The sequence below is a fragment of the Mesoplodon mirus genome (assembly GCF_964341445.2).
Source record: "Mesoplodon mirus genome assembly, chromosome: 18".
Taxonomy (NCBI): Eukaryota; Metazoa; Chordata; class Mammalia; order Artiodactyla; family Ziphiidae; genus Mesoplodon; species Mesoplodon mirus.
Window position 1 is genome coordinate 27,842,704 of NC_138994.1, and position 27,427 is coordinate 27,870,130.

Consider the following 27,427-nt stretch of genomic DNA (forward strand, 5'->3'; position numbering starts at 1 on the left):
GGATAGAGACCTGGGGAGGAGAGCAGGACAGAGAGAAGCTTGGAAGCTAAGGTGTTCTGGGGCGGGCCCTGTACTGATGTTTCCAGCTTGGCCAGGGCCCCTCCAAGCCGCAGCTCTCATAGTGCAGGGCCCTTAGCGTGTCTCTGGGGCAGGGAAGAAGTGGATCAATGAAACACTGTGTGTATGGGGGGCTGGGGAGCGGAGGCAGCAATTTGGGTCCTGGGCCCCAATTCTCAGCCTGCTGGACTAGAATCTGAGGATGGCCTGGGCTGGGGGCCGTGTGGCCTGGTGGGGTGAGCTGGCCCAGCCCCTGCCTGGGCGGTAGGGTGTCCATGGGCCTGCACTGGCGGGGAGGGGGGCAGTCTGGGCCCAGACTTCGGTGCTGTCTGGAGGTGGGGCAGGGCCTGGCTTCTTACAAGAAGGCGCCCAGGCTGGCCCAGTCATGCAGGTCAGAGGCCAGTGTGGCATCCCCGGCCTCAAAGAGGGGCTCGGGGGGCAGGGAGCTACGGGTGCTCTCGTCCCAGGGGTGCTCCAGGAAGGATGTGGCCAGGAAGGTCTCATCAAAGTCCAGGCTGTCGGTAGCCTGCTCCGCTGGAGGCCCCCAGGTAACAGGGCAGTCGATGTGGTGGCCATGGATGGTGAGGTCCACGTCCCCGTGTGAGGCAGGGCTCAGCGGCGGGATCAGCTCCGAGATCTCCAGCGTGCCCAGCTCCCCGTCCAGCGTGCCAGCGTCCAAGATGGCCTCCCAGTCAAAGTTGCCCTTGAGGGGTTCCAGCTCACCCTGCTCCTCCTGGGTCAGCAGCAGGGGGCTGGAGGGCCGCGGGACCTTGGCCTCCTGCTTGGGCAGCGGCTGTTGACGCTTGCGCCCCAGCCTGCCCTCGCCTGCACCCCAGCCCGCCTCCCCAGTGGCCTCCTCGAACTCCCGCAGCAGCTGCTGGGCCTCGGTGCTCACGGTCAGTGGCCCGGCCCATGGGGCGGCGCTGGGCTCTGGCACGGCCTGGCGGGCAAAGGCCGGGTGGATGTGGACTGGGGGCAGCCGCTGCTTCTTCAAGGCCCCACTCAGCAGCCGCTCGGCGTACTGGGGGTCGATGCACCAGAAGCCCCCCTTGCCTGGCTCGTCCTTCTCCCGAGGCACCTTGATGAAGCCCTTCTTCAGGGACAGGTTGTGGCGGATGGAGTTCTGGACACAGGGAGGTAGGAGAGAAGGAAGACAGCTGGGAGAGTGGGTGGGGTCAGTGATGGGGGGTTCCTAGAGCCACTGCCAGTCCCACCACCACCTTCTCTCCGATGGGGGCAGGGGAGACAGAGGCGCTGCTCCGAGCGGGAGGCTCTGGGACACCAGCCACGGGGCACCAGGAGCTGGGAGTGCTGTCGGGGGCTTTTGTTCCCTTTTGCCAGGATATCTGCCTGCTCGGTCATCCGAGCCCTGAGCCGCAGGGTGGCTCTCAGTGCCAGCCTGTCCTGCCCTCCCTCCGTTACCCCGCTGCTTGCGGCCTCTGGTCAAAGGCCTTGGCTCCCCCAGGTCCTGGACGGCCATCTCCCTCTGCCTGGGCCTGGCTGGCCTTCTCTGTTTGTGAAATGAGTGAGTGGGTGTGAGGGTGTGTGTGTGTGGGGGGGGATGAAGTGTGGGAGGATCTGATGACTTTCCTTGTTTGTAGAGCCGGCTGCTGGCCTGGGCCCTCACCCACCATGTCCCCCTCCTCCCACCCCAGGCTCTGAGGCCTCAGTTGATTATTACCCAGCCAAGAGCATAGCGCTCATTCCTGGGGCCTCTCAGGCTTGGGGTAGTGTGTGGGGGGGGTGGAGGGTCTCTGCTTTCTCACCAAGGTTACAAATGGTACCTGCCCCAGGGTCAGGGCCCAAGCAATCGTGGAATAGCTGTGATTACAGGAACTCTGATCCTGTGACCTGTGCCACAGGGAAGGATCTGTGCATCCTCAGGGTCTCTGTCCCCAAGTAGCCCCTGATCCTGATGGTTGAAGAGGCTCAGGGCAGCGTGTGCCCAGCCTGAATCACCATCCTGCCTTGTTCAGGCCTGGGTGCACAGTCCAAACCACGCTGGGGCACAGGGGTCTGGGGCCTGGTGGGTGGGGCCGGCAGGTGAGTAGTGCCCCCTGGCAAGACTGGGAGGTTTACATGGTGGTCTGGGCCCCTTGGCTGCTCTGTGCCAGGTTCCGGAGACTTGGAACATGAAGCCAGTGTGGGAGGAAAGAGCCCCTGTGGAAAGCACGTGGCTGAGGTAATTGTCCCCCCAGGGAGTTTGATGAGAAGAGGGGGAGGAGTGTAGGCAGGAAACTAGGGAGGGCTTGGGGTGGGGGCTGGCACAGCAGCTTTCGGAAGGCCCCGTAGCCCTTCCACTGGGACACCGATGGCCTTCACACCCCGCAGCACGCCCCTCTCCCCTCCCAGAGCCCCTCCAGCCAACTGAAAGCAGGCGGGATGCAGAGTCTGGCAGGAACGATGCTCTGCCTCCAGTCAGGCCCTGACAAACTGACCTTGAGGAGGGGAGTGTCGAGGAATTCCAGGACTTGGGACAAAAATGTGTCCCTCAGTCCATCAACCTACCCTGGGGGGCTGTGTCCACGCATAGTTCAGCCCTGGTCTTTGGGCTGAGCCTGCCGGATGAGTGACAAGTTCTTTCCCCTTGAACCTCTATGTCGGCACCCCTGCAGCCCTCTGAACATCCTCCCTCCTCCGTCTCTGAAGTCAAAGGGGCAGCAGTCCAAGCACTGGGCTCCCTTGAGGTCCTTCCTGGACGGCCTTCCTCTCTCGGGGCCCTGGCCGTACCGCGCCTACTTGGCCTGCGGATCTGGGATGTGAGTCCAGTCCGCGAGGGCATGGGGAGGGAGGGAGGGAGTGCCTCCCTACCTGCCAGGTGGGATCAGCGTGGCGGAAGTAACAGAAGTTGTCCGTGATCCACTTGTAGATGGCCGACAGGGTGATCTTGGTGGCCTTGCTGGCCTGCATGGCCATGCAGATGAGCGTGGCATACGAGTAGGGCGGCTTCACGTGCGGGTTGGTGGCGTAGTCCACGTCGTCGGGAGGCGAGGCCTGCAGCCCCGAGGGGGCGCTCCGCGGCGTGCAGGAGGACGTGGGCTTGCCGGGTGTGTGCGGCTGCCCCAGGCAGGCGGGGTCCGCCGCCAGGGGAGACCCCGGCTCGGCCGAGCCTGCCAGCTCGTGGGAGCCGTGGGGGTCGGTGTCCCCCGAAGGCAGGGCGGGGAGCTCGGCGTTGAGAATGGAGAATTCCTGCAGCCACTGCAGGCTGGTCAGGCTGTCATTCAGGGCGTTGGACTCCTCCAGGCCGCCTTCCGGTCCGGCCTCCTCCGCTGCCCCTGCTCCCGAGACGCGTAGCCAGCTCTCCGCCATATCTGCGGGGACTCTCCGAGGGGGCTGTCAACATCCACGAGCCGAGCCGAGGGTGGCCGCCGAGCTCTCCGGCCCGCTGACTCCCGCGGCTTCAGTTACGCAGCCTCCCGGAAGCGGGCTTCCATCCCGCGATCCGGGGGTAGCCTCCTCCAAACGGAATGTGGTGCCTGCGGGGACCAGAGCGGGAACTGAGCCCTCTTTCCCCACCCCCGAGGGGAGAGTGTGGGCGAGGGGGGAGGCTCTTACTAAAATCCTTCCTGCAGCCGGGGAGGATCTTTTACTGCCGACGTCTGGGAAACAGAAGGTGTGCCCGGGGCTCCGACCCACACGGGGTTCGCCTCGCTCTTTTCCTCTTGGATCTTTAAGAGGAGACTTAATTAGCCCAACGAGGGAATAGTGTAGGGGCATGCGAGGCCACCCGTTTCTCCCTCAAAGCGGGGAATTAACCCCCCTCTCTCCGTCCACAACCAATGGAAATGGGGCGAGAGAGTCCAGGAGGGCAGTACGACGGGTCGGGGGGCGGGGGAGGTCGTCTGATCTTTGAAAAGGGATATTAGGATGGGGCTCAAGGGGAAGGAAGGAAACAATACAGAGAGTTATAAGGGGGTGGGAAGTGAGTGTCCCCCAAACGCCTCTGATGTCAGTCCCCGGGCCCTCCACTTCCGTCGGGGACGGATGGGAGAGCGGGCTGGTACTGACGCCCTCCCTTCCCACGGCCGGCAGCCCTCCCCGTCCCTTACCTGGCTCAGAGCGCAGCCCGGGCCAAAGGAAGCTTCTCAAAGAAATTCCTCCCACCGCCCACCCTCACCGCGGCTCTCTGCTCCCAGCTCCAGGGCCCAGCCAGCAATCCTCGTCGCCACTCACGCCCGCCGGCGCCTCTCTGAAAGCCAGCGGCTGGGGACCGGCACTCAGTAGCCGCTCGCAAGGCGTCTCCTGCTGCCGTGGCGACGCCCCGCCCATATAAACAGCTTCCGCTTCTGCCATTGGCCAGGGCATCTCCAAAGAGACCGCGGGCTCTTAAGGGCTCTCTCACGCGGTAACTCTCTTCCAGCTCCCTCCTGCCGCCCTCTCCCGCGCGCGACCCAGCCCCCTACCCGCCACCGCGTCCCGGCTCCGCGCATTCCCGCCCGACGGCCCCGCGCAGGGCTCGGAGAGGCGCGCGGCTCGGCGCTCCCGCAGAGGCCCCGGGGCCCTCGGCGAGCAGTTCGCCGCGGGAACCGTCCTCCGCCCCACCCCCTTCCCATCTGGGCTGCTCAGAGGTGGCGACGGCTCCTGGGACGCAGCCCGTGGCGCGGGGGCCAGGGCTGGGTGCATGCTTGGGGCTTTCCTTTCCTCTCCTCTGGGCTGCGAGTGGCACTTCCTCACGTTTCTGCGGCCTGTCCCGGTCTCCCGACCGAGTGTCGTCTTGGTGCCCGCAAGCAGGTCTGACTCTCCGATGCCACCTGCCGCTCAGGTCCGCAGAAACCGCAGCCCCGGTCGCAGGCACCCCAAGGCGGCTAGGGTAATCCAGTGTTTCCCGGTAAGCGCCCCCTCCCCGCCCCGTCCTCAGCAAGATTCCCAGAAGCTGACATTCCAGAGGCTTCTTCGGAAGTGCTCTCCCTCCTTTCCAGATAGCCGAGGAAACAGAGCCGTTGGGTGAAAGCCAGGAAAGCCGTGGACTTGCCAAATTCTTTGACTGGGGTCATTTGCCCCATTCATTTCACCAGCCTTTAAGTGACGGACTAACGGTGGACTGTGGTCCTTCCTCCTCCCCTCCCCCAGCCTCCCTCCCGTCACCAGCTTTCCTGCTCTTCAGTTATTGAGGAGCTGCAGTTGGAAGTTCTCTGGTTGAAGGGGGTGGGTGGAGGTGAGGGCTCCTTATCAGGCCTCTGGGCAGGAGCTGTGCCCGGGGGATGGTACACCAGCTCCCACCCAGAAACATGTCTTTTCCTCTACCCCTTGCCCTCTCTCACTCCTCCATGTCCAGCTTGTCTTGAGTCAAAGTTTTTTTTTTCTTCCCAAGTATTTATTGTTTTATTTTAATTTTTATTTTATTTTTTTATTAGTTTCTGCTTTATAACAAAGTGAATCAGTCATACATATACATCTGTTCCCACATCCCTTCCCTCAGGCATCTCCCTCCCTCCCACCCTCCCCATCCCACCCCTCCAGGCGGTCACAAAGCACCGAGCTGATCTCCCTGTGCTCTGCGGCTGCTTCCCACTATCTACCTTACGTTTGGTAGTGTATATATGTCCATGCCTCTCTTTCGCTTTGTCACAACTTACCCTTCCCCCTCCCCATATCCTCAAGTCCATTCTCAAGTAGGTCTGTGTCTTTATTCCTGTTTTACCCCTAGGTTATTCATGACATTTTTTAAAATTCCATATATATGTGTTAGCATACGGTATTTGTCTTTCTCTTTCTGACTTACTTCACGGTGTATGACAGACTCTAGGTCTATCCACCTCATTACAAATAGCTCAGTTTCGTTTCTTTTTATGGCTGAGTAATATTCCATTGTATATATGTGCCACATCTTCTTTATCCATTCATCCGATGATGGACACTTAGGTTGCTTCCATCTCCGGGCTATTGTGAATAGAGCTGCAATGAACATTTTGGTACATGCCTCTTTTTGAATTATGGTTTTCTCAGGGTATATGCCTAGTAGTGGGATTGCTGGGTCATATGGTAGTTCGAGTTTTAGTCTTTTAAGGAACCTCCATACTGTTCTCCATAGTGGCTGTACCAATTCACATTCCCACCAGCAGTGCAAGAGTGTTCCCTTTTCTCCACACCCTCTCCAGCATTTATTGTTTCTAGATTTCTTGATGATGGCCATTCTGACTGGTGTGAGATGATATCTCATTGTAGTTTTGATTTGCATTTCTCTAATGATTAATGATGCTGAGCATTCTTTCATGTGTTTGTTGGCAGTCTGTATATCTTCTTTGGAGAAATGCCTATTTAAGTCTTCTGCCCATTTTTGGATTGGGTTGTTTGTTTTTTTGCTATTGAGCTGCATGAGCTGTTTTTAAATTTTGGAGATTAATCCTTTGTCAGTTGCTTCATTTGCAAATATTTTCTCCCATTCTGAGGGTTGTCTTTTGGTCTTGTTTATGGTTTCCTTTGCTGTGCAAAAGCTTTGAAGTTTCATTAGGTCCCATTTGTTTATCTTTGTTTTTATTTCCATTTCTCTAGGAGGTGGGTCCAAAAGGATCTTGCTGTGATTTATGTCATAGAGTGTTCTGCCTATGTTTTCCTCTAAGAGTTTGATAGCTTCTGGCCTTACATTTAGGTCTTTAATCCATTTTGAGCTTATTTTTGTGTATGGTGTCAGGGAATGATCTAATCTCATACTTTTACATGTCCCTGTCCAGTTTTCCCAGCACCACTTATTGAAGAGGCTGTCCTTTCTCCACTGTACATTCCTGCCTCCTTGATCAAAGATAAGTTGACCATATGGGTGTGGGTTTATCTCTGGGCTTTCTATCCTGTTCCATTGATCTATCTTTCTGTTTTTGTGCCAGTAAAACACTGTCTTGCTTACTATAGCTTTGTAGTGTAGTCTGAAGTCAGGGAGCCTGATTCCTCCAGCTCCGTTTTTCGTTCTCAAGATTGCTTTGGCTATTCGGAGTCTTTTGTTTTTCCAAACAAAGTTTGAATTTTTTTGTTCTAGTTCTGTGAAAAATGCCAGTGGTAGTTTGATAGGGATTGCATTGAACCTGTAGATTGCTTTGGGTAGTAGAGTCATTTTCACAATATCGATTCTTCCAATCCAGGAGCATGGTATATCTCTCCATCTATTTGTATCATCTTTAATTTCTTTCATCAGTGTCTTATAATTTTCTGCATACAGGTCTTTTGTCTCCTTAGGTAGGTTTATTCCTAGGTATTTTATTCTTTTTGTTGCAATGGTAAATGGGGGTGTTTTCTTGATTTCACTTTCAGATTCTTCATCATTCGTGTACAGGAATGCCAGAGATTTCTGTGCATTAATTTTGTATCCTGCTACTTTTCCAAATTCATTGATTAGCTCTAGTAGTTTTCTGGTAGCATCTTTAGGATTCTCTATGTATAGTATCATGTCATCTGCAAACAGTGACAGCTTTACTTCTTCTTTTCCAATTTGGATTCCTTTTATTTCCTTTTCTTCTCTGATTGCTGTTTCTAAAACTTCCAAAACTAAGTTGAATAAGAGTGGTGAGAGTGGGCCACCTTGTCTTGTTCCTGATCTTAGTGGAAATGGTTTCAGTTTTTCACCATTGAGGACAATGTTGGCTGTGGGTTTGTCATTTATGGCCTTTATTATCTTGAGGAAAGTTCCCTCTATGCCTACTTTCTGCAGGGTTTTTATCATAAATGGGTGTTGAATTTTGTCGAAAGCTTTCTCTGCATCTATTGAGATGATCATATGGTTTTTCTCCTTCAATTTGTTAACATGGTGTATCACATTGATTGATTTGCGTATGTTGAAGAATCCTTGCATTCCTGGCATAAACCCCACTTGAGCATGGTGTATGATCCTTTTAATGTGCTGTTGGATTCTGTTTGCTAGTATTTTGTTGAGGATTTTTGCATCTATGTTCATCAGTGATATTGGCCTGTAGTTTTCTTTCTTTGTGACATTCTTGCCTGGCTTTGGTATCAAGGTGATGGTGGCCTCGTAGAATGAGTTTGGGAGTGCTCCTCCCTCTGCTATATTTTGGAAGAGTTTGAGAAGGATAGGTGTTAGCTCTTCTCTAAATGTCTGATAGAATTCGCCTGTGAAGCCATCTGGTCCTGGGCTTCTGTTTGTTGGAAGATTTTTAATCACAGTTTCCATTTCAGTGCTTGTGATTGGTCTATTCATATTTTCTATTTCTTCCTGATTCAGTCTTGGCAGGTTGTGCATTTCTAATAATTTGTCCATTTCTTCCAGGTTGTCCATTTTCTTGGCATAGAGTTTCTTGTAGTAATCTCTCATGATCTTCTATATTTCTGCAGTGTGAGTTGTTATTGAGTCAAAGTATTAAAAGCGTGCTGGAGAAAGTCGGACAGCAACTTTCACAAATAAGCCAACTGCGCAGTTAACACCTCTTCTTCCCTTGTGAACAGTTTTATTCATTTTTAAGAATCATGCAGCAGTCCATAAATATTGCATCCTTGACGTCCCCACTGTAGTGTGCCCATGAGTGTACTCCAGGGAGTGAGGGGTACACAGATGGCACAACAGTACACACATATTTACACACACTAGGTGTGCAGATCCTAAAGCACAGTGAGCAAGCAGCATGCCAAGGTCAGGTGAACAGGACAAAAACCCTCCCCAGGTGAGATGGCTTAACGTGTGTGGATCCGTGCCCAGGAGACGCCCCAGCGTTGGCATGGCCTCTGGTAGGATGGGACTGGGGAGGAGAAGGAAAAAGGGCTCTGTGAGAAGGCTGGGATCACCACACCACCCGGAAGTGAGCTCATAGGTGAGCTCCGACTTGAGTGTGGCAGGAAGGAGCCCCAGGCCTCCGGTTAGTCTGTGTCCTTGTGTGAGAAACCAGGCCCCGTCATATTCTCTGTGGGTCAACTGCCAACAACATGACCATCTCCAGATGATGACTGGGGCGGCTGTCCTGTTCCCCGACCAGGCTCTGTGCCCTGTTCCCTGATCCCAGCCCTTTTGGATGGGATATTTCTGCTCGCCAAAGAGCTAAATGAGGGCAAAGAGGTGCGGGGATGGGGGAGAGAGCAGGAACTGTCTGAGAAACAGGAGTGAAGGGCCACTTCTCACCCGGGTATGTCTTGGTTATGGAACCAAGGCCTTGAGGAATCTCTCTGAGCCTCTTCCTGGGAGAAGACAGACCCTCCAGAAAGGGTGAAGACAATGGCTTCCTCTTAGGGTTCCTGGCCACTGTGGCGACTGTTTACCTACATCTCCTTCATCTCAGGTAACACCACACTCTGAATACTACCTGCCGGGAGAGGAGGTGGATCTGTATGCCACCACCCCAGGCTCAGGGAGAGTCCCCTTCCCTAGTGCTTCTGGGGCTCAGATTTCAAGGAAATCAGGAAGTGTGGTTATTGCTGGAATCATCAATATGAAAGGGTCTGTAAGAATGTTTCGGGGAAAGAAAGGACATTAACAGGGGTCTGAAACAGCAGAGCCCACTGCAGGATTTCAGAGCGGGTGGACACCGGAACTCAAGGCAGAAGCTGAGATTTGGCTTGGCTCATGTAGTGTCTGTCAGGACCACAGGCCTCCACCTGCCCACCCCCAGGGCAGGATGTGAACCACAACCACCAGGCAGTGAGGGTCACCACGCACCTGACGGCACAAGGCAGCCACACAGGAGGTGCAAAAGATCCCCCGGCACTGGGCTCTCTTTGAGGCCTTGGGAAGGACCATGAAAAGTTCCTCTAGGGCAACAATTCCAACTACTAATTCAGGCCATCATGGTGGGCATAGCCTAGGGCTCTGTCACATCTCAGCCTCACAAACTGTTGGATCCCACTTTGCTTCTCAATCTCATGCTCCACTAACTAACCACCTCTTCCAAAAGCCAGCAGACAATGCATCTATCAGAGAGCTATGAGGAATCCATTGATAACACTAGTGTTGAGAGACGAACAGCCAACAGCTTACGGTCTTGCTATTTCAGACTGTTATTTATATGCCTACACTGGACTGGGGTGGGGTGGACATGTGATTTGAACAATATCTCTAAATCTCTGATGAGCCTATGGAAGGCAGTACCTCCGGCTCCCCCCATCAGGCTCAGCTGATCTGGAGGACAGGGGAGGAAAACCGGTGGGATGGGGAGCCTCCCAGACCACCACTGACCCCAGCTCAGCCCTTCCCCCAACCTCCTTTGGGGTTCCTGGGCACCAAATGAGAACCACCGGTCCACCCCTCTCTCAGCTTCTTTCTTCAACTCTTTCAGAAAAGCGGGGTGGAGACGGGGGCAGCAGGGGTAAGAATGCCACCTGACAGGGCGGTAGTGATGAAACGTGATAATATACGACAGTCCCTAACAAGTGCCTGGTACATCGAGGGGGTCAAAAATGCCTTTGCAGTGTCACCTTAGGATGGAGCCCCAGGCCTTCCTGAGTGCACCTGATCATAAAGAACTCCCCGGTAGGTCATCATGTAACTGAGGGGTTCTCAGATTCAAGGCCTCCTTCCTAAGCAGACACACGAGGCATAGCCTCTGCTACCAGAAGCAAGAACTGTTTTCCCAACCAACCTTCTGGTGGTTGCCACTGCTTCTTGTCCTTGAGAGAGGAGCTCCTAATGCATTTTGAGGGAAACCCCACTTACAGTGCAATATGACTTTCCCTTCTCACAGGAGTCATCCCCCAACGCCACCCCAATCTGCAGGTCTCAGATTGGTTATGATGTCCCAGAGACTAGAAAATGCCAGATGGGTGTTTGTAATGAAGTCACCCAAACTCTTGAGTCTTCTTGGTCTACCTCCTAAGGAGAAAAAAAAAAAAAAGATACAAAAGAAATAACCAGTCTGTAGACCACAGCTCCACCTGAAGATCAAGATACAGTGGAAACATTCCAGAGACTCTCTGCAAAGGGTCTCATGAGCTGCAGTTCGAGTGGCTTTAGCCCACAAGGAGAAAAGAGGTTTCCAGTCCCTTCTGAGAGGGGAAGGATCACGGTTGCGGAAGAAGATGAGTCTGGGAGAAGGGTCAGGTGCCCTCAGCATCCAGCTTTCACGTGGGTCTAAAAAGTCTCCGTGTGTCTGGCTGAGGATGCCCAGGAGGTCAGTGGTGCCATGAGGCCAGGATGGGATGTGAGAACGGGAGGAGAGCCCTGGTACAGGGGCTAAGGCTCTCAGATGGCCAAAGGATCCCACACGCAGAGCCTGTTCTTGGGGTCCTCCAGGCTGCCAGAAGATGGGCGTCTGCGCTGCGTGTTCCGACGACTGACCACGTTGTCGTCAGCCTGCCAGGCACCTGAGAAGAGGAAAGGAAGGTTACCGGACCTTTGGTTTGGTGCAGATGGTGTCTCTGGCAGGACAGTCCGGGAGTTTGGCACGAAAGCTGGCAAGATGCGCATTAGCTGGAACTCCCACAGGGTGCAAACCACAGCACGTGAAACTTGGGAGCAGTGGCGTCCACTGGGCGAGGGACAGTCATGGCCACTGTGGCCCACTGATGGAGGGACATGCAGGATGGTCCTTGTTTTGTGAGCTTGCCGTAGGATCCACCTTTGTATCTTTATTTGGTCTTGAAGTTTGCCTAAGTGTTACAGCGGACCAGGAAAAGAAACTGAGTCTGGCTGAGACTTTCACGAGAGCAGGAGGAGGTGAAGGGGAGGGAGAAGAGTGTGTTAATTTGGGCTCAGAGTTAGTGTTTGCTGTGGGGGCCAGGGTGGGGCAGGAAGGGACTGGCTGCCCAGCAGGGTGCCAGGGACCAAATGGCATGGCAGAGAACAGAGTGACAGCTGTTCCTCTCCTTCTGCACCCGAACAGCCCACCGAGAGTTGCTATCAGCTGGTGCCACCAACCCCAGGAGACATTAGCTCCAGAGCTTTGGGGTCCCCCGGGTACCATCCACGAAACTCATCATCTTCCCCCCTTGTCCTGCAGTTCCTGCACGAGAAGCACCCGCTGCCCATGCTGGAAACCCACTCTTGGTGCTTCTCTCTCCTTCATGCTCTGTATCCAATCCATCCTGACCTCCTGCTTGTTCAAGCTCTAGTAAGGTCTAAATCTGTAGTCAGAAAACCGGGATACAGCCCCAGCTTGTAACGTACTGACTGTGTGACCTTGGGCAGGTCACTGTACTTGGAGCCCTGGTTTTCCCATCCATCAGATGGGAGACAAGTACTTACACCCCAGGGATGCCGTGAGACTAAGCGAGGTGACATGGAAGAGTGGTGAGCAGGGCGCCTGACTCACAGAATGTGCGCGAAAACCATCCGCCCCCCAGGCCTTGTTCAGGCTACACTCATCTCCCCCAAGTCGTCCTCCCAGCCCACAGAATGACTCCATCTGATTCAGTCCCCCCAGTGCAGCGAGATGCCCCTTCTGAAGGGAGAGGATGAAGCCCTAACCCCCTGAGTTGGGGGAAAGCCTTCCATTCTCTGGCCGAGGACTGCTGAGCTGCCTCTTCCAGCACCTGCCCCCAGAAGGCCCCCCCTGAAGCCAGATGGGGTCCAGCGTGCTCCGAAGTGCTCCCCCACTGGCCCGTACCACCACCCCATTTCTCATGCTGTGTGGAAATTGCTGGATCCTCCAGCACACGGTGATCTCCTCCAGGGCAGAGCCGAGAGCCATGCCCTTCAGAGGGCTCAGTTCGTGGACGGAGCCGGCTGACCCTGGAGGGTGGGCGTGAGGCTCACTGTGTCACATTTGAGGGAGGCCACTCACAAATGTCTGGCGTCAGCTTCAGTTTAGGCCAGCCCAAGACACGAAACCCTTTAATGGCAGAAACACTAGGATTCAGCGGGTATAAATTGTGTATACCCATAAATGTCCTGGTGTGCTAATCCGCCCTAAGGCTCTAATAATAGTCTTGTGGAGGTGGACCCCAGGGGAAGGGGAGTGAGTGGGACAGGAAATGTTTAGGTATCTCTCACAGCCAGATGGAATGCGGGGATCTGTACTCCCTGGGGGTACCGGAGTCCGGCACATGGGTCCACAGTGCTTTTCCCCTCTAAGGGTGACAGGATGCAGAGCAGGCAAGATTGCGCTTTTAAGTTAGGAACCCCCAGATGAAATAAGTTGTTCCTTCATTTTATATAATTTGGTAGATCTCATACTTATTCCTCTGTGTTTAATGGGCAGGACTCCGGAACTGTGGCTGTTTGGTAGGAACGACCAAAAGCAAATGGTAAACAGGAGAGAAGACACACACACACACACACACACACACACACACACACACACACACACACACAAAGTCAAATCAAAACACTGCCGCAGCCTCGCCGCCACCACCACTGGCTGCCAGGCTGCCTGGCTCTGAATTCTTGAGTCCTTGCTACAAACACCACCGGTCCAGATTCTGAGCCAGGGCTGAAAACTGGCTCCTTCTGAAACAGCCTGAAGACTCAGACCTGAAGTCTCTGATCTCCCCAGCTTCTTGGTACAGTCGGTGGTGCTCTTTCCTCTAAAAAGGCTTCTGCCAGACCCTCGGCGAAACCCTGCTGCTCCGTGCATCCTGGATGCGGAAGGTAAGCCTGGAAGGCGCAGGAGGACTTCCTGAGCGAGTGCTACCATTCTGTCCAGCCCTCAGCCAGAAAAGGGAGCCTGGAGATTCAAAATCCTTCCCGGGAGGTAGAGAAAGGTGGTTCCCACTTAATTCCCTCCTCAGGCTCAGAAACGGGGGAGTGAAGACACCTCTAGAGGCAGATTTGGGGAGCACATCTAGGGGGATTCCACACACCTCTTTCCTGCCTCTACCCAGCCACTAATTAAATTTAAGATCTGTAACAGTTCCACCATCTTGTAGAGTTTCTCTCCAAGAAAAGAGAAAGTTAATTCCGATTTTTCCTTAGTATCTGCGAAGCATAAGCCTTCCTAGTGGCGTCTTAGTCTTGGGTTATTTCAGGTCTCCATAAGTACTTTTCTTTTTTTGGCTGCACAGTGGCTTGGAAGATCTTAGTTCTCCGACCAGGGATTGAACCAGGCCACTGAAGTGAAAGTGCTGAGTCCTAACCACTGGACTGCCAGGGAATTCCCTCCATAAGTACTTTTAGATTTCATCGGTATGCCCACTCCTGTCCAATGCCATCATTTAAAAACATCTGTATCGGGCTTCCCTGATGGCGCAGTGGTTGAGAGTCTCCCTGCCGATGCAGAGGACAAGGGTTTGTGCCCTGGTCCGGGAAAATCCCAAATGCCACGGAGCGGCTGGGCCCGTGAGCCATGGCCGCTGAGCCTGAGCGTCCGGAGCCTGTGCTCCGCAACGGGAGAGGCCACAACAGTGGGAGGCACGCGTACCACAAAAACCAAAACAAAACAAAACAAAAACATTTGTATTTCCACTAATAAACTCAAATTATCTTTGCTTTTTCCCATCACACCACCCAGAGCCTTTTCACAGAATTGCCACTGGTCCCCTGGCCACTATCCTGACGCCTGTGTGATACTCCATCAGGTTCCTTGGGGCCCCGTCTACCTAGCATGGCCTCGCGATTATAGTCAGCTCATCACCTACAATGGTCAACTCAGATTTCCTCCCTTTGAGAACCTTGCAGAACAATCTCAGAACATACCATCGCCCCCCCACCTTGGTCTCGGGGCCAAAGAAGACCCACAGGCTTCTTAGCGGAAGAGGTGCTGGAATGACACAGGTGCTTTCTCAACATCACTCCCACAAGGGTGATGAGAGCAGCGAGGATGGGGACCTGAGCCATCCTTGCCGCGAGCTGGGGCTCCTGGCAGAGCACCTGTGGGCCTGGGGAGGGTGGACCATGGGGTGCTCCCCGGGCTCCCTCCTTGTGGGTGCTCCGTGAGGCGAGTGGCATCCGTGTGGGGAGGGAAACAGTGTGGAGAGGGAGACCAAGTGCCTGAGAAGCTGTCCTGATGGCCAAGCCAGCCTGAGGCACCTCAGTCATAGGAAGGAACTTTGAACTTACAGCTGAGCGTGGTGAGGTCTGTTGATTCCATGGGACCTACCACAGTGGATGCTCCTGTCATTAACCTGACATTAACCTGACAGATTCTTCCAGAGAGTTCCCCAGCTCTTTACTACCAGTGTGACGCTAACGGCAGAACCCGAGAAACATTTTACCAAGAGAGCAGATGCACTTTCCTTCTCTCGTAAGAGCCCTTGAGACCTCAGGTTGAGGCTACGATGGGACCCTCAACTCCCTCTCCCGGCAGGCGCCACTGTCATTCGGTTTCAGGTCTGGCCTGAACGGTGAAGCCAGTTTAATCTGAGAATGGCTGGCTCCCGAGATCACCGTAAAGAAGCCCAGGCATTGTTTTCCTTCCAGGCCTCGCTCTCCTGCCGCAATCCCAGAGTGGAATAAACATCCACCAGCAGGTTGGCCCGAAGGAGTTAGGGAGAGGAGGAAGCACAAGGCCTGGGGTCAGTTTCCACCAGCATGGGCGGCTAAAACAATTCCCAGGAGCTCTCTCTGCCAAACACGGGGGTTGGTGGGGAGCCACTGCGGGGAGGCAGGAGCCTAGATTCCTCTCTTGAAGCCCAGTGAGCGGCTGGCCGGCACAGCTGCCACAGACTCAGGGCGGAATGAGGGCAGAGATGGCATCTTCCCCAACTAGTGACCAAAACGAATCCTGCCTGTAACCTTTGCCACCGAAGCATCCCCGCTTTTGTGGAACAGGGATTAATCTAGTCTCACAGATATTTATTTTTCCTGGAAAATTTCAGCCTATTAAATACAGGCTCTTGCCAGTTAGGAATGGAAGCCTCAGCGAGGGCCCCTCGGATGTGCGTGCGCCCAGCAAGCTTGGGGTTGGGTGTGGGTGAACATGAACTTTCACACGAAGTCTGGGTAACCTAAATGAGTTTCAAAATAAACAAACTGGACAGACAGACGTACATTTGGCAAAAAACATGAGAAACAAATGGACAGACAGAAGCCAGGTAAAGAGTGGGAAGGCAGGAAGTGAAGTGTACCCTGGACCTCAGCCACTCTGGCCCAAGCCTGGCTGGGTCAACGCTAAGTGGGAAGGGACCGGAGAGCCCCTGGGAAGGCTGTGGGAGGCGTCTCTGGGGATTACGGCTTCCTCCACCACAAGCCTGCATGGGGCCAGAGGGGTGAGTACATGGGTCTTCTGCAAGCTGATGGAGAGTGGCAACCACAGGAGTTTGTGTCCCTCCAGCACCTGTAACCATGTTGCAAAGAGAGTAAAGCAATGGACCCATGACGGGACCTGGCTGTCCTGAAGCTGAAACATGTCCAGGGCATGTTTAAGAGATTACAGACCACGCAACATGAAGGCAGTCTCTGCTGTGAACCAAGGAGGGGCAATTTCGACCTAGTCCACCAGGCAAGACGTGGCTTTAGAGCCATGGTTGGTGAAGCCCTTGGTGAGCATGGAGCAGAGAGACATCAGTGCCCAGAGTGTGACTGACAGGTGGGCTCCTCCTGAGAACTCATCCTGGATTCAGTTTAGTGTCATGAGAAGGAATAAGGGGCACGTTGATGGCCCTGATTGAATTTATAGAGTTAGGGCTCCAGGGAGAAGAGTTACCCTCGACCCCTGATTGTTCCTTTGGGATCCAAATCTAGGGAGCACAAGGCAACTGGTGGTAGCCCAGGGCTCACTGGGTCACAGAGCTAGTCTATAAAATGCTGGCTTTGAAATTCCTCTCTGATCCTAACTAAACACTCTCCTCTGAGTGGCTACAGGTTCCCTTTTCAAGGGCTCAGGCTCTCTTTCCAAGACCTTATCACAGAGGCCGTGTCTGCCTTAAACTGCCTGTTGATGGAAACAAGACCAGGCCCCCTGCCATGGGATCTGCAAGATCATGATGGAGTGGGCACGGTCAGGTCAAATCGGAAGGCTTTGGAGGTATTTTTGTGCCTTTCTCCATGCCCAAATAGATTCGCTTAGAGCAGAGTCGCTCTTTGCCCAAGGACTCTCCCAAGGCTGCCTCACTTCCTTTCAGCAACTGGCTCCCAGCACCTTAGCAAAGCCCATGCCTTCTTGCAGGAACTGCAGGGCAGGAGATGGGTGTCCCAGGGTGAGAGCAGGGGTGCGAGCAGGGGAGCGTCTCCCACCAAGTTCATGTTCAGCAGACTGCCACTCACCGGCTAAGCAGACCGCAGAGCACAGCTTATTGTCCAGTGCTTTCATGCTGGCGATGTCAAAGTCATTGTTATTGTCACACTCCATACCTAGAAATGCGAATGTCCTCTGGCCTGTAACGGAGTTAAGGCAGTTAGAGAGGACCTGGCTGTGTTTTTCTCTGCTTTGCTGTCCTTAAAATAAAAATCTTAAGGATGGAGACAAAAAACATCAAATCATATGTTAAAAAAAAGACAATAATTAAGTGGGGAGAGAGGACAATAAAGGAAACTGCGTGGGTACGTTTGTGTTCTCGCTCTGTTCTGCTCTGTTTCCTTAACTGGCCCCTTTCCAGCCTTCGTTCCAGGGAAATCAGACCCTGGGGAGGTCTGTGGGATTCGGACACGCAGACCCGGGCCCAGAGCAGAGCCTAAGCCAGGCTGGAAGAGCTAGGAGAGCCACGGGGGAAGTGACCCCGGGCTCAGGCCTGTGTCTGTCGGTGCACGTGAGGTGTGTTTATGACCACAAGGCTCTGCGAAATGACTAATACATAAAATGGCAATTAAAGCTCTTTGGTCCCGTAATTTTGCACCTCAAATCAAAGAATCGCATTGCTTGCAAAATTATGATTTATTTTCTTTGAGACTTAATTTTCTATTCTGAAGATGTTTTAAGGGGCTGACCAGAAACCTACAGTCGTGTAAGATGGGAAGGGGACAATTTTAGATGTTATTTTTTCAAGCCCCCACCCGGTTTTTTTTTCCTTGGTGAAAGGGAGAGGAAGAAACATACATCTACTGTGTACAGCATGTCAGGTGGAAACCACATATGGAATGTCAGGCGGAAACCACGTACTGCCCTGTGCCTTTTAGAAGCAAATATTCTACTGGGGACGACAATCACAATGGAGAACTCAGAGCCTTGCGCCCTGAAGACATCAACCGAGGAGAGGTAGCGCCCAACCCCGGCTTGGTTGGCGTGCGCGTGCGGCAGAGGCACAGCCTGGGCGACCACCCCTCCTCCGGCACTACTTTGCCAGGAGAGAGTGGTCATGTGCACATGCGCACCCCCTGCACACCACACAACCCCCCAAGCAACTGCCATGGCCAAAGCAGAAGCGACTAGCATGACATCTGCATCCAGGCTGGGATCCAGGTTTGCTCTGGAGGTTGCCCTTCGGTGGAGGCACCTCAGAGGAGCAGACGGAAGAGACACCGGTTCCTGGGACGCCTGGTCCTACAATCCCAGGTGGGATTCCCAGCTCGCCTACCCTCCCCCCCCCACCACTTCCTTGCTCTATATGTAGGTCGTTCCTTCGCTTCTCGGCTTACTAGAAACCAAATTCTTCCGACTGAAGATATGATTGACCTCATTTACAAAACAGAAATAGAGTCACAGGTGTAGAAAACAAACTTATGGTTATGGCGGGGGGCAAGGGAGGGGAGGGATAAATTGGGAGATTGGGATTGACATATACACACTACTATATATAAAATAGATAACTAATAAGGACCTGCTGTAGAGCACAGGGGACTCTACTCAGTACCCTGTAATGGCCTATATGGGCAAAGAATCTAAAAACAGAGTGGATATATGTATATGTATAATTGATTCACGTTGCTGTACAGCAGAAACTAACACAACATTGTAAACCAACTCTTCCAATTTAAAAAAATATATCTACTTGAGGCCTGAATGATGGTAAAGGGACTCGTTCCAATAGCCTACAAACACTAGTGTACGCTGAGCTGCTAACGTCTCTTCACCTCACCTTTGCTGTGCCGCCAGGGCTGTGATCCTTCTGCTACTGTAACATCAGCCGTTTTCTTCACTAAAGCAGGAAAACCTACTGCCTAACAGTCGGTCCCCCCAAGGGGAGGAAGCTGTTCTCCTGCTGCAGCTGAACTTTGGGGCTGCTAGAGCAGTTCTGTGAGACTCGGCTGAGAAGCTGAAGCAGGAAGGAAGGTGATGGCAGTTGCCCAAGAAGCTTCAGGATCTACTCAACGTAGATGGAGAACTCCATGTATCTTCTGCAGCCTTGGCTCAGAGGCCCAGAAAGAGCCAGGAAGGCTGCTGAGGTCCTCAGATACCCTGCTTGCTTTGATATTCCATCAAGAAGACAACCTTTCCCCAAAGCCACACCCTTGAGCAGTGCCACCAAGTCACACCAGTGCCCCTTTCTGTACCCTTCAGAGAATACCCGGGAGAGAAATATAATAAAAGGGAGCAAAAGACCAGGTCTTTTACCATCTTCTTGTGTGGGTGATCCGTCCTCTTCTTCTAGAACCTCATTTCCCTAGGACAGAAGGAAGGCACTGTGAGTCCATAAAGCAGTGAAATGAGCCTACTGATTGTCAGAAGACAGAACTAACCACCCTCATGGTATCCATACATTTCCTGTCTGTGTGAGATGGCTGGGAGGCCCAGCAGAGGCAGATTTTGCTTGGCGAGGCAGGATCGGCCCGTAGGGACCAGGTCTGAGGCACGTTCCAGAGGGACCAGGTCTGAGGCACCTTACAGAGGGACCCTGGGACTGTCAGGATTAGCCTTGGTCATAGTTTAGCTCACACTGTTTCTCTCAGGTGGAAATCAAAGTTGTCAAATGAAAAAGCAAACCGTGAGATCATAAAACTTTCAGGAACCCTTTAGGATCCCCAATCCCATCCAGATACTCCTTTGAGAACATCTGGCTCAAGAGAAAGTTGTAGAGTCCCCACTGGGAGCTGGGCATTCCATATACTTCAGGCACACCTCCGTCAGAGCACTGCTCACGCTGAGTTATAACTCTGATTCCTCCATCAGATGGAGCTCCGGGATGGGTGGGATGGGTGGATTGGGGGTGTGGGCAGGCAAAAGCCATGTCACTCGGTCTTTGTGTCCCCCAGTGCCAGGAAGATGTGAGATGCCTGTGCCAGGTAAATACTAAGTGAATTGGAGGACAAACACCCTCTCAAGGGTCTGGCCTGGAAGACTTCCCTCTGGAACTCACCCCACGCCTATTACGCTGAGACCAGCGCCCTCTGCTAACCGGACAGTCCCTCTGCTCTGCACCCTGCCTCTAACAGATCCAAGTGCACCACCTTGGAAGGCTTCTTCCAGAAGAGCCCCCATCCTATTTGCATCCTGTGCCAGCGCCGGCAGTCCCTCTGACCGGGGAGGGGCACCAGCGTCCACCTTGCTCTTACCTCTGCATCCTGCTCTTCAGCGGTGGCGACGAGGCCCGCAAAGTTGCAGTCTGGAGACGCCGCTGGCGTCACCTGCAAAGGAGCAACAAAAGTCAAGGTGCAGATGCCACCGGCTCTCCTACCCAGCTCGCCTGGCAGCAAGCGCAAACCAAGTCCTCAGGACAGAAGTGGTGCCACATGGAAGATCACATCTGAGGGAGTCTGTGATTCAACAACCCGGTACCGTGTTTTCCAGGGCTCCCCTCCCGAGCACTGGGGGGCTTTGCCGATCTCCCTGGCAGGCCCTGGACTGAGCTCCTTGGGACTCGAGTACAGAGCAGAACAGAGCGGCGAGGGCGATCCCATGCTCCTCTCTTACGTCTCCTTCTTCTGAGGGGGTCCTGCTGGCGGCCCGGGGGCAGGGGAGAGCCTCCCCGTCCTCTTCCGTGCCAGGGGCGATGTAGGAGCCGGACATGGAGGAGACGGTGTCGGTGCTGACCTGGGAGGACACCATGGACATGACCTTCCTTCTTCAAGTCTGGGTCCCCAGTATGTTGAGGGGGGCAGAGGCGGGGAGAAGAGTGTTTCCTGCCCTCAGCTCAGCTCTTCAGGAGGCCTGGCGCATTTGCTTCAGGCCAGCATGGAATCCCATCCCGGGGGCCTTCCCGTCACTGGAGCTGGGGGTGGCCTGTCCCGTGGGCAGACGGTGAGGGTCCCCAAACACTGAGTTCCTGAACATTGCCTCTCATCCCTTTCCTGGCTGGCGATACATGGGGGAGGGAGGATAGGGTAGAGGTGGAAAGTGAGGAGACAGAAAGCTAGCTTCTTGCTTTGGGAAGGGACTGTACCACACCTGAGGGTGAAGTGGCTGAAGGGCTTCTCACCTCAAACGTGGAGATCAAAGGAAATGCGAAACCTGCCCAGAGAGCTTGAGTCATGGGCTCAAAGCCACACAGGGCAAAAGAGAAAGGACAACTCAGTGCAACATGGGGTCCTGGATTGGGATGTTGGAATGGAGAGGAGCATTCCTGGGGTGATCTGCAAGACGTGAAGGGGGTCTGCGGTTACATGGGATTACCAGGTCAGTGTTCATTTCCTGATTGTGATGGTGGTACTGGGATTATGGAGGTGTGTCCTTGTTCTAAGGAAACACACACTAAAGTATCTAGTGCTAATGGGGCAGCCTGTCTGCAACTTACTGTTAAGGGCGCAAAATATATATTGACTGGGATTACATCGAATCTCTAAATAAATACGGAGTCACTGAACGTTTTTTCAAAAAGCCACCCAGCCAAGGGCCGGGGCAGGGATGAATAGGAGGGACAGGATCCACTCACGCTTCCCGCCTCCTCCACCGCCAACCCCCAAACGCTGCCTGCTGAAAGGGTGTGTGAAGCCCTGTGTTGTGGCCGCTTCGGAGCCCCCTCTTAGCTTTGGCTGCTCGTTGGCAGCATCCATGGACCCTTAAAAGTGCCAGTGTTTGGGTCCCAGCCCCAGAGACGCTAGTCCCAAGCATAGGGATTTTCAGGAGCTCCTGGGGATTCTTCCTGGCAGCCAGAAGCTTCTTCAGACTTTCCTTACCTGGCAGGCAGTTCTGCAAGACCCTGACCTTGCCCCTCTTCCCCCAGCATGGGCCCAGGCAGAGGGTGAGGAGGGGGGACAGTGACCGGCCCCACCTGTCAATCCAGGATGTACCCCTTTTGGCGGGGGCTGGAGGCTGAGCCTGGGGACCAGTGGAGAGGCTGGAGCCCCCATGTTCCCCCAGTGCTGGGGAGCGTGGGGAGGAAGGCTGGAGGGTGGTGGGGAGAGGGAGGGAGTCGTTGCTTAGGGGGTGAAGGGAGTCTCAGAGGGAGGTTGGGGCAGCCTCCTCAGCAAGCGGTGGGAAGGGGATGGGCTGCCTCCTGAGCTCTGTAAGGCCCCAACCCGCCTGGCCCTGCAGTGTGCGCACCCTTCGAAAATATTTTGAGTAATTAGCAAGGGAAAGCAGCAAGTTGGCGGGGGAATGCCAGGTTGTCCTGGAGCCAGCCTCCAGTGCAAGGAAAGAAAGGGGCCTCAGGAGAAAGGGGCCCGTGGAGGCTGGGCAGGATTGTGTAGGACAGTGCCCGTTTGTGTGTGTTTGTGTGTGTGTGTCTGTGCGCACGTGCACGTGAGTGCTGGGGGAAGGGGCTGTGCACCACAAGGGCGTGCTGGCGGGGCCAGGTGCAGGCTCGGGGGAGAGATGGGTTCCAGGCAAAGCTGGGGTGAGGGGGTGGAAAGGTGCCTGCTGAGTGTCACATATTTGCTGTGCCTCAGTTTCCCCATCAGAACTCTGGTACGTTGATTCCTCACAGGCTGGAGCTGTAGGGTCTAGGCACCCCGTCTTCCGTCTGCCCTGATGGCCTCCCTCAGCCCCAACCTGCATTGGAGGGAAGGCCCTGGGCGGGGTGAATGAACCCCAGGGTGGCAAGTGGGGCCCCAGGGGCTGGGGCCCTCTGACCTCACACCCTGTCCCTTCAGGAAGGGACCAAGGGAGGGAGGAGCTGGAGACAGGCCCAGGCGAGGACCGCAGGTGAGTCTGGGCAGGCCCTCAACTTGGGCGAGGTGGGGAACGTGAGCCGAGCCCTGGGCAAGAACGGCCTTTGTGAGTGAGTCCTCAGGGCCAGGGAGGGGGCTGTGCCTCCTTTGCCGCCTGCTCCTCGGGGCTGTGGGTACAGTCTCCCCATTGCACATAGAGAGGTGCCGAGGCCCTGGCTGCAGGGGACCCCCGAGGGCCGCCTCTCAGCCCCTTTCTCTCTGGGCACCCAGAGATCCTGAGGAGTGCATCAGGGGACACTCTGCAGGCCTTTGGTGCCCCCCATCTTCCTCCCAGCCATTCCCCCTTGGGCCGTGGCCTCCCCAAAACTGGCCCATGCTTTTCCCCAGAGAAAGTTGCAAGCAGGTCCATTTTGAGACTTTTTAAAACTTTAGTTTTAAAAATGTTTTTATTGTAAATCACTTTCTATGAAAAAGGTTAAATTGCCCGATGGGTTAGGAGAGTGGATGTGGGATGCAGCCCAGGGCGTTTATAGTGGAGCAAGACACTCCCCTGCAGGAGTGCAAGCAAGGGCAATGGGCCATTCCCCCATTCCTGGTCCCAGTGGTTCTAGCAAGCACTGCGTCCCTCCCAGTTAAGCCTCAGCTCTAGCTACACTCACTACATTAGTCTGTCTGTCCCCTTTCCCTCCGCAGCTTGGCTGCCCCAGCCCCGAAACCCCAGATCCCCATCTCCCCGCTGCTCTCAGCCTCAAGTTGGGCTCAAAGATTAGGGACACATACCCTCTGCCCCACCTCTAGGGATGAAGCCAGAAGATCCCAGAGGCCTTAGAAAATCTCCTGGCTCCACCCGGCACCCCGGCCTCCTTTCTGTCTCCTCTCTCTTCCCCCCTCCGCCTAGCTCCTCCTCACAGACTACCGGGAGAGGCCTCTTGGGTGTTCATTTGCAGTCACCTAATCAGCATTGGTTGTACCTGGGAACTTGCTCTGGATAGAGACCTGGGGAGGAGAGCAGGAGAGAGAGAAGCTTGGAAGCTAAGGTGTTCTGGGGCGGGCCCTGTACTGATGTTTCCAGCTTGGCCAGGGCCCCTCCAAGCCGCAGCTCTCATAGTGCAGGGCCCTTAGCGTGTCTCTGGGGCAGGGAAGAAGTGGATCAATGAAACACTGTGTGTATGGGGGGCTGGGGAGCGGAGGCAGCAATTTGGGTCCTGGGCCCCAATTCTCAGCCTGCTGGACTAGAATCTGAGGATGGCCTGGGCTGGGGGCCGTGTGTCCTGGTGGGGTGAGCTGGCCCAGCCCCTGCCTGGGCGGTAGGGTGTCCATGGGCCTGCACTGGCGGGGAGGGGGGCAGTCTGGGCCCAGACTTCGGTGCTGTCTGGAGGTGGGGCAGGGCCTGGCTTCTTACAAGAAGGCGCCCAGGCTGGCCCAGTCATGCAGGTCAGAGGCCAGTGTGGCATCCCCGGCCTCAAAGAGGGGCTCGGGGGGCAGGGAGCTACGGGTGCTCTCGTCCCAGGGGTGCTCCAGGAAGGATGTGGCCAGGAAGGTCTCATCAAAGTCCAGGCTGTCGGTAGCCTGCTCCGCTGGAGGCCCCCAGGTAACAGGGCAGTCGATGTGGTGGCCATGGATGGTGAGGTCCACGTCCCCGTGTGAGGCAGGGCTCAGCGGCGGGATCAGCTCCGAGATCTCCAGCGTGCCCAGCTCCCCGTCCAGCGTGCCAGCGTCCAAGATGGCCTCCCAGTCAAAGTTGCCCTTGAGGGGTTCCAGCTCACCCTGCTCCTCCTGGGTCAGCAGCAGGGGGCTGGAGGGCCGCGGGACCTTGGCCTCCTGCTTGGGCAGCGGCTGTTGACGCTTACGCCCCAGCCTGCCCTCGCCTGCACCCCAGCCCGCCTCCCCAGTGGCCTCCTCGAACTCCCGCAGCAGCTGCTGGGCCTCGGTGCTCACGGTCAGTGGCCCGGCCCATGGGGCGGCGCTGGGCTCTGGCACGGCCTGGCGGGCAAAGGCCGGGTGGATGTGGACTGGGGGCAGCCGCTGCTTCTTCAAGGCCCCACTCAGCAGCCGCTCGGCGTACTGGGGGTCGATGCACCAGAAGCCCCCCTTGCCTGGCTCGTCCTTCTCCCGAGGCACCTTGATGAAGCCCTTCTTCAGGGACAGGTTGTGGCGGATGGAGTTCTGGACACAGGGAGGTAGGAGAGAAGGAAGACAGCTGAGAGAGTGGGTGGGGTCAGTGATGGGGGGTTCCTAGAGCCACTGCCAGTCCCACCACCACCTTCTCTCCGATGGGGGCAGGGGAGACAGAGGCGCTGCTCCGAGCGGGAGGCTCTGGGACACCAGCCACGGGGCACCAGGAGCTGGGAGTGCTGTCGGGGGCTTTTGTTCCCTTTTGCCAGGATATCTGCCTGCTCGGTCATCCGAGCCCTGAGCCGCAGGGTGGCTCTCAGTGCCAGCCTGTCCTGCCCTCCCTCCGTTACCCCGCTGCTTGCGGCCTCTGGTCAAAGGCCTTGGCTCCCCCAGGTCCTGGACGGCCATCTCCCTCTGCCTGGGCCTGGCTGGCCTTCTCTGTTTGTGAAATGAGTGAGTGGGTGTGAGGGTGTGTGTGTGTGGGGGGGGATGAAGTGTGGGAGGATCTGATGACTTTCCTTGTTTCTAGAGCCGGCTGCTGGCCTGGACCCTCACCCACCATGTCCCCCTCCTCCCACCCCAGGCTCTGAGGCCTCAGTTGATTATTACCCAGCCAAGAGCATAGCGCTCATTCCTGGGGCCTCTCAGGCTTGGGGTAGTGTGTGGGGGGGTGGAGGGTCTCTGCTTTCTCACCAAGGTTACAAATGGTACCTGCCCCAGGGTCAGGGCCCAAGCAATCGTGGAATAGCTGTGATTACAGGAACTCTGATCCTGTGACCTGTGCCACAGGGAAGGATCTGTGCATCCTCAGGGTCTCTGTCCCCAAGTAGCCCCTGATCCTGATGGTCGAAGAGGCTCAGGGCAGCGTGTGCCCAGCCTGAATCACCATCCTGCCTTGTTCACGCCTGGGTGCACAGTCCAAACCACGCTGGGGCACAGGGGTCTGGGGCCTGGTGGGTGGGGCCGGCAGGTGAGTAGTGCCCCCTGGCAAGACTGGGAGGTTTACATGGTGGTCTGGGCCCCTTGGCTGCTCTGTGCCAGGTTCCGGAGACTTGGAACATGAAGCCAGTGTGGGAGGAAAGAGCCCCTGTGGAAAGCACGTGGCTGAGGTAATTGTCCCCCCAGGGAGTTTGATGAGAAGAGGGGGAGGAGTGTAGGCAGGAAACTAGGGAGGGCTTGGGGTGGGGGCTGGCACAGCAGCTTTCGGAAGGCCCCGTAGCCCTTCCACTGGGACACCGATGGCCTTCACACCCCGCAGCACGCCCCTCTCCCCTCCCAGAGCCCCTCCAGCCAACTGAAAGCAGGCGGGATGCAGAGTCTGGCAGGAACGATGCTCTGCCTCCAGTCAGGCCCTGACAAACTGACCTTGAGGAGGGGAGTGTCGAGGAATTCCAGGACTTGGGACAAAAATGTGTCCCTCAGTCCATCAACCTACCCTGGGGGGCTGTGTCCACGCATAGTTCAGCCCTGGTCTTTGGGCTGAGCCTGCCGGATGAGTGACAAGTTCTTTCCCCTTGAACCTCTATGTCGGCACCCCTGCAGCCCTCTGAACATCCTCCCTCCTCCGTCTCTGAAGTCAAAGGGGCAGCAGTCCAAGCACTGGGCTCCCTTGAGGTCCTTCCTGGACGGCCTTCCTCTCTCGGGGCCCTGGCCGTACCGCGCCTACTTGGCCTGCGGATCTGGGATGTGAGTCCAGTCCGCGAGGGCATGGGGAGGGAGGGAGGGAGTGCCTCCCTACCTGCCAGGTGGGATCAGCGTGGCGGAAGTAACAGAAGTTGTCCGTGATCCACTTGTAGATGGCCGACAGGGTGATCTTGGTGGCCTTGCTGGCCTGCATGGCCATGCAGATGAGCGTGGCATACGAGTAGGGCGGCTTCACGTGCGGGTTGGTGGCGTAGTCCACGTCGTCGGGAGGCGAGGCCTGCAGCCCCGAGGGGGCGCTCCGCGGCGTGCAGGAGGACGTGGGCTTGCCGGGTGTGTGCGGCTGCCCCAGGCAGGCGGGGTCCGCCGCCAGGGGAGACCCCGGCTCGGCCGAGCCTGCCAGCTCGTGGGAGCCGTGGGGGTCGGTGTCCCCCGAAGGCAGGGCGGGGAGCTCGGCGTTGAGAATGGAGAATTCCTGCAGCCACTGCAGGCTGGTCAGGCTGTCATTCAGGGCGTTGGACTCCTCCAGGCCGCCTTCCGGTCCGGCCTCCTCCGCTGCCCCTGCTCCCGAGACGCGTAGCCAGCTCTCCGCCATATCTGCGGGGACTCTCCGAGGGGGCTGTCAACATCCACGAGCCGAGCCGAGGGTGGCCGCCGAGCTCTCCGGCCCGCTGACTCCCGCGGCTTCAGTTACGCAGCCTCCCGGAAGCGGGCTTCCATCCCGCGATCCGGGGGTAGCCTCCTCCAAACGGAATGTGGTGCCTGCGGGGACCAGAGCGGGAACTGAGCCCTCTTTCCCCACCCCCGAGGGGAGAGTGTGGGCGAGGGGGGAGGCTCTTACTAAAATCCTTCCTGCAGCTGGGGAGGATCTTTTACTGCCGACGTCTGGGAAACAGAAGGTGTGCCCGGGGCTCCGACCCACACGGGGTTCGCCTCGCTCTTTTCCTCTTGGAT

General features: G+C 55.7%; 2 protein-coding genes across 2 annotated transcripts; both read right to left on the reverse strand.

The window, feature by feature from the left end:
* Positions 1 to 412: 412 nt before the first annotated feature.
* LOC309793944 (forkhead box protein J1-like) lies at positions 413 to 3,366 on the reverse strand (the record flags this gene model as incomplete). Its single annotated transcript, XM_082604847.1, has 2 exons — positions 413 to 1,180; positions 2,869 to 3,366. 2 exons carry the CDS (start codon positions 3,364 to 3,366, stop codon positions 413 to 415), a joined length of 1,266 nt encoding a protein of 421 aa, XP_082460973.1.
* A 20,749-nt stretch (positions 3,367 to 24,115) lies between these two features.
* Positions 24,116 to 27,068, reverse strand: LOC309793993 (forkhead box protein J1-like; the record flags this gene model as incomplete). Its single annotated transcript, XM_082604929.1, has 2 exons — positions 24,116 to 24,883; positions 26,571 to 27,068. The coding sequence occupies 2 exons, from the start codon at positions 27,066 to 27,068 to the stop codon at positions 24,116 to 24,118; spliced, it is 1,266 nt and encodes a 421-aa protein (XP_082461055.1).
* Positions 27,069 to 27,427: the final 359 nt, after the last annotated feature.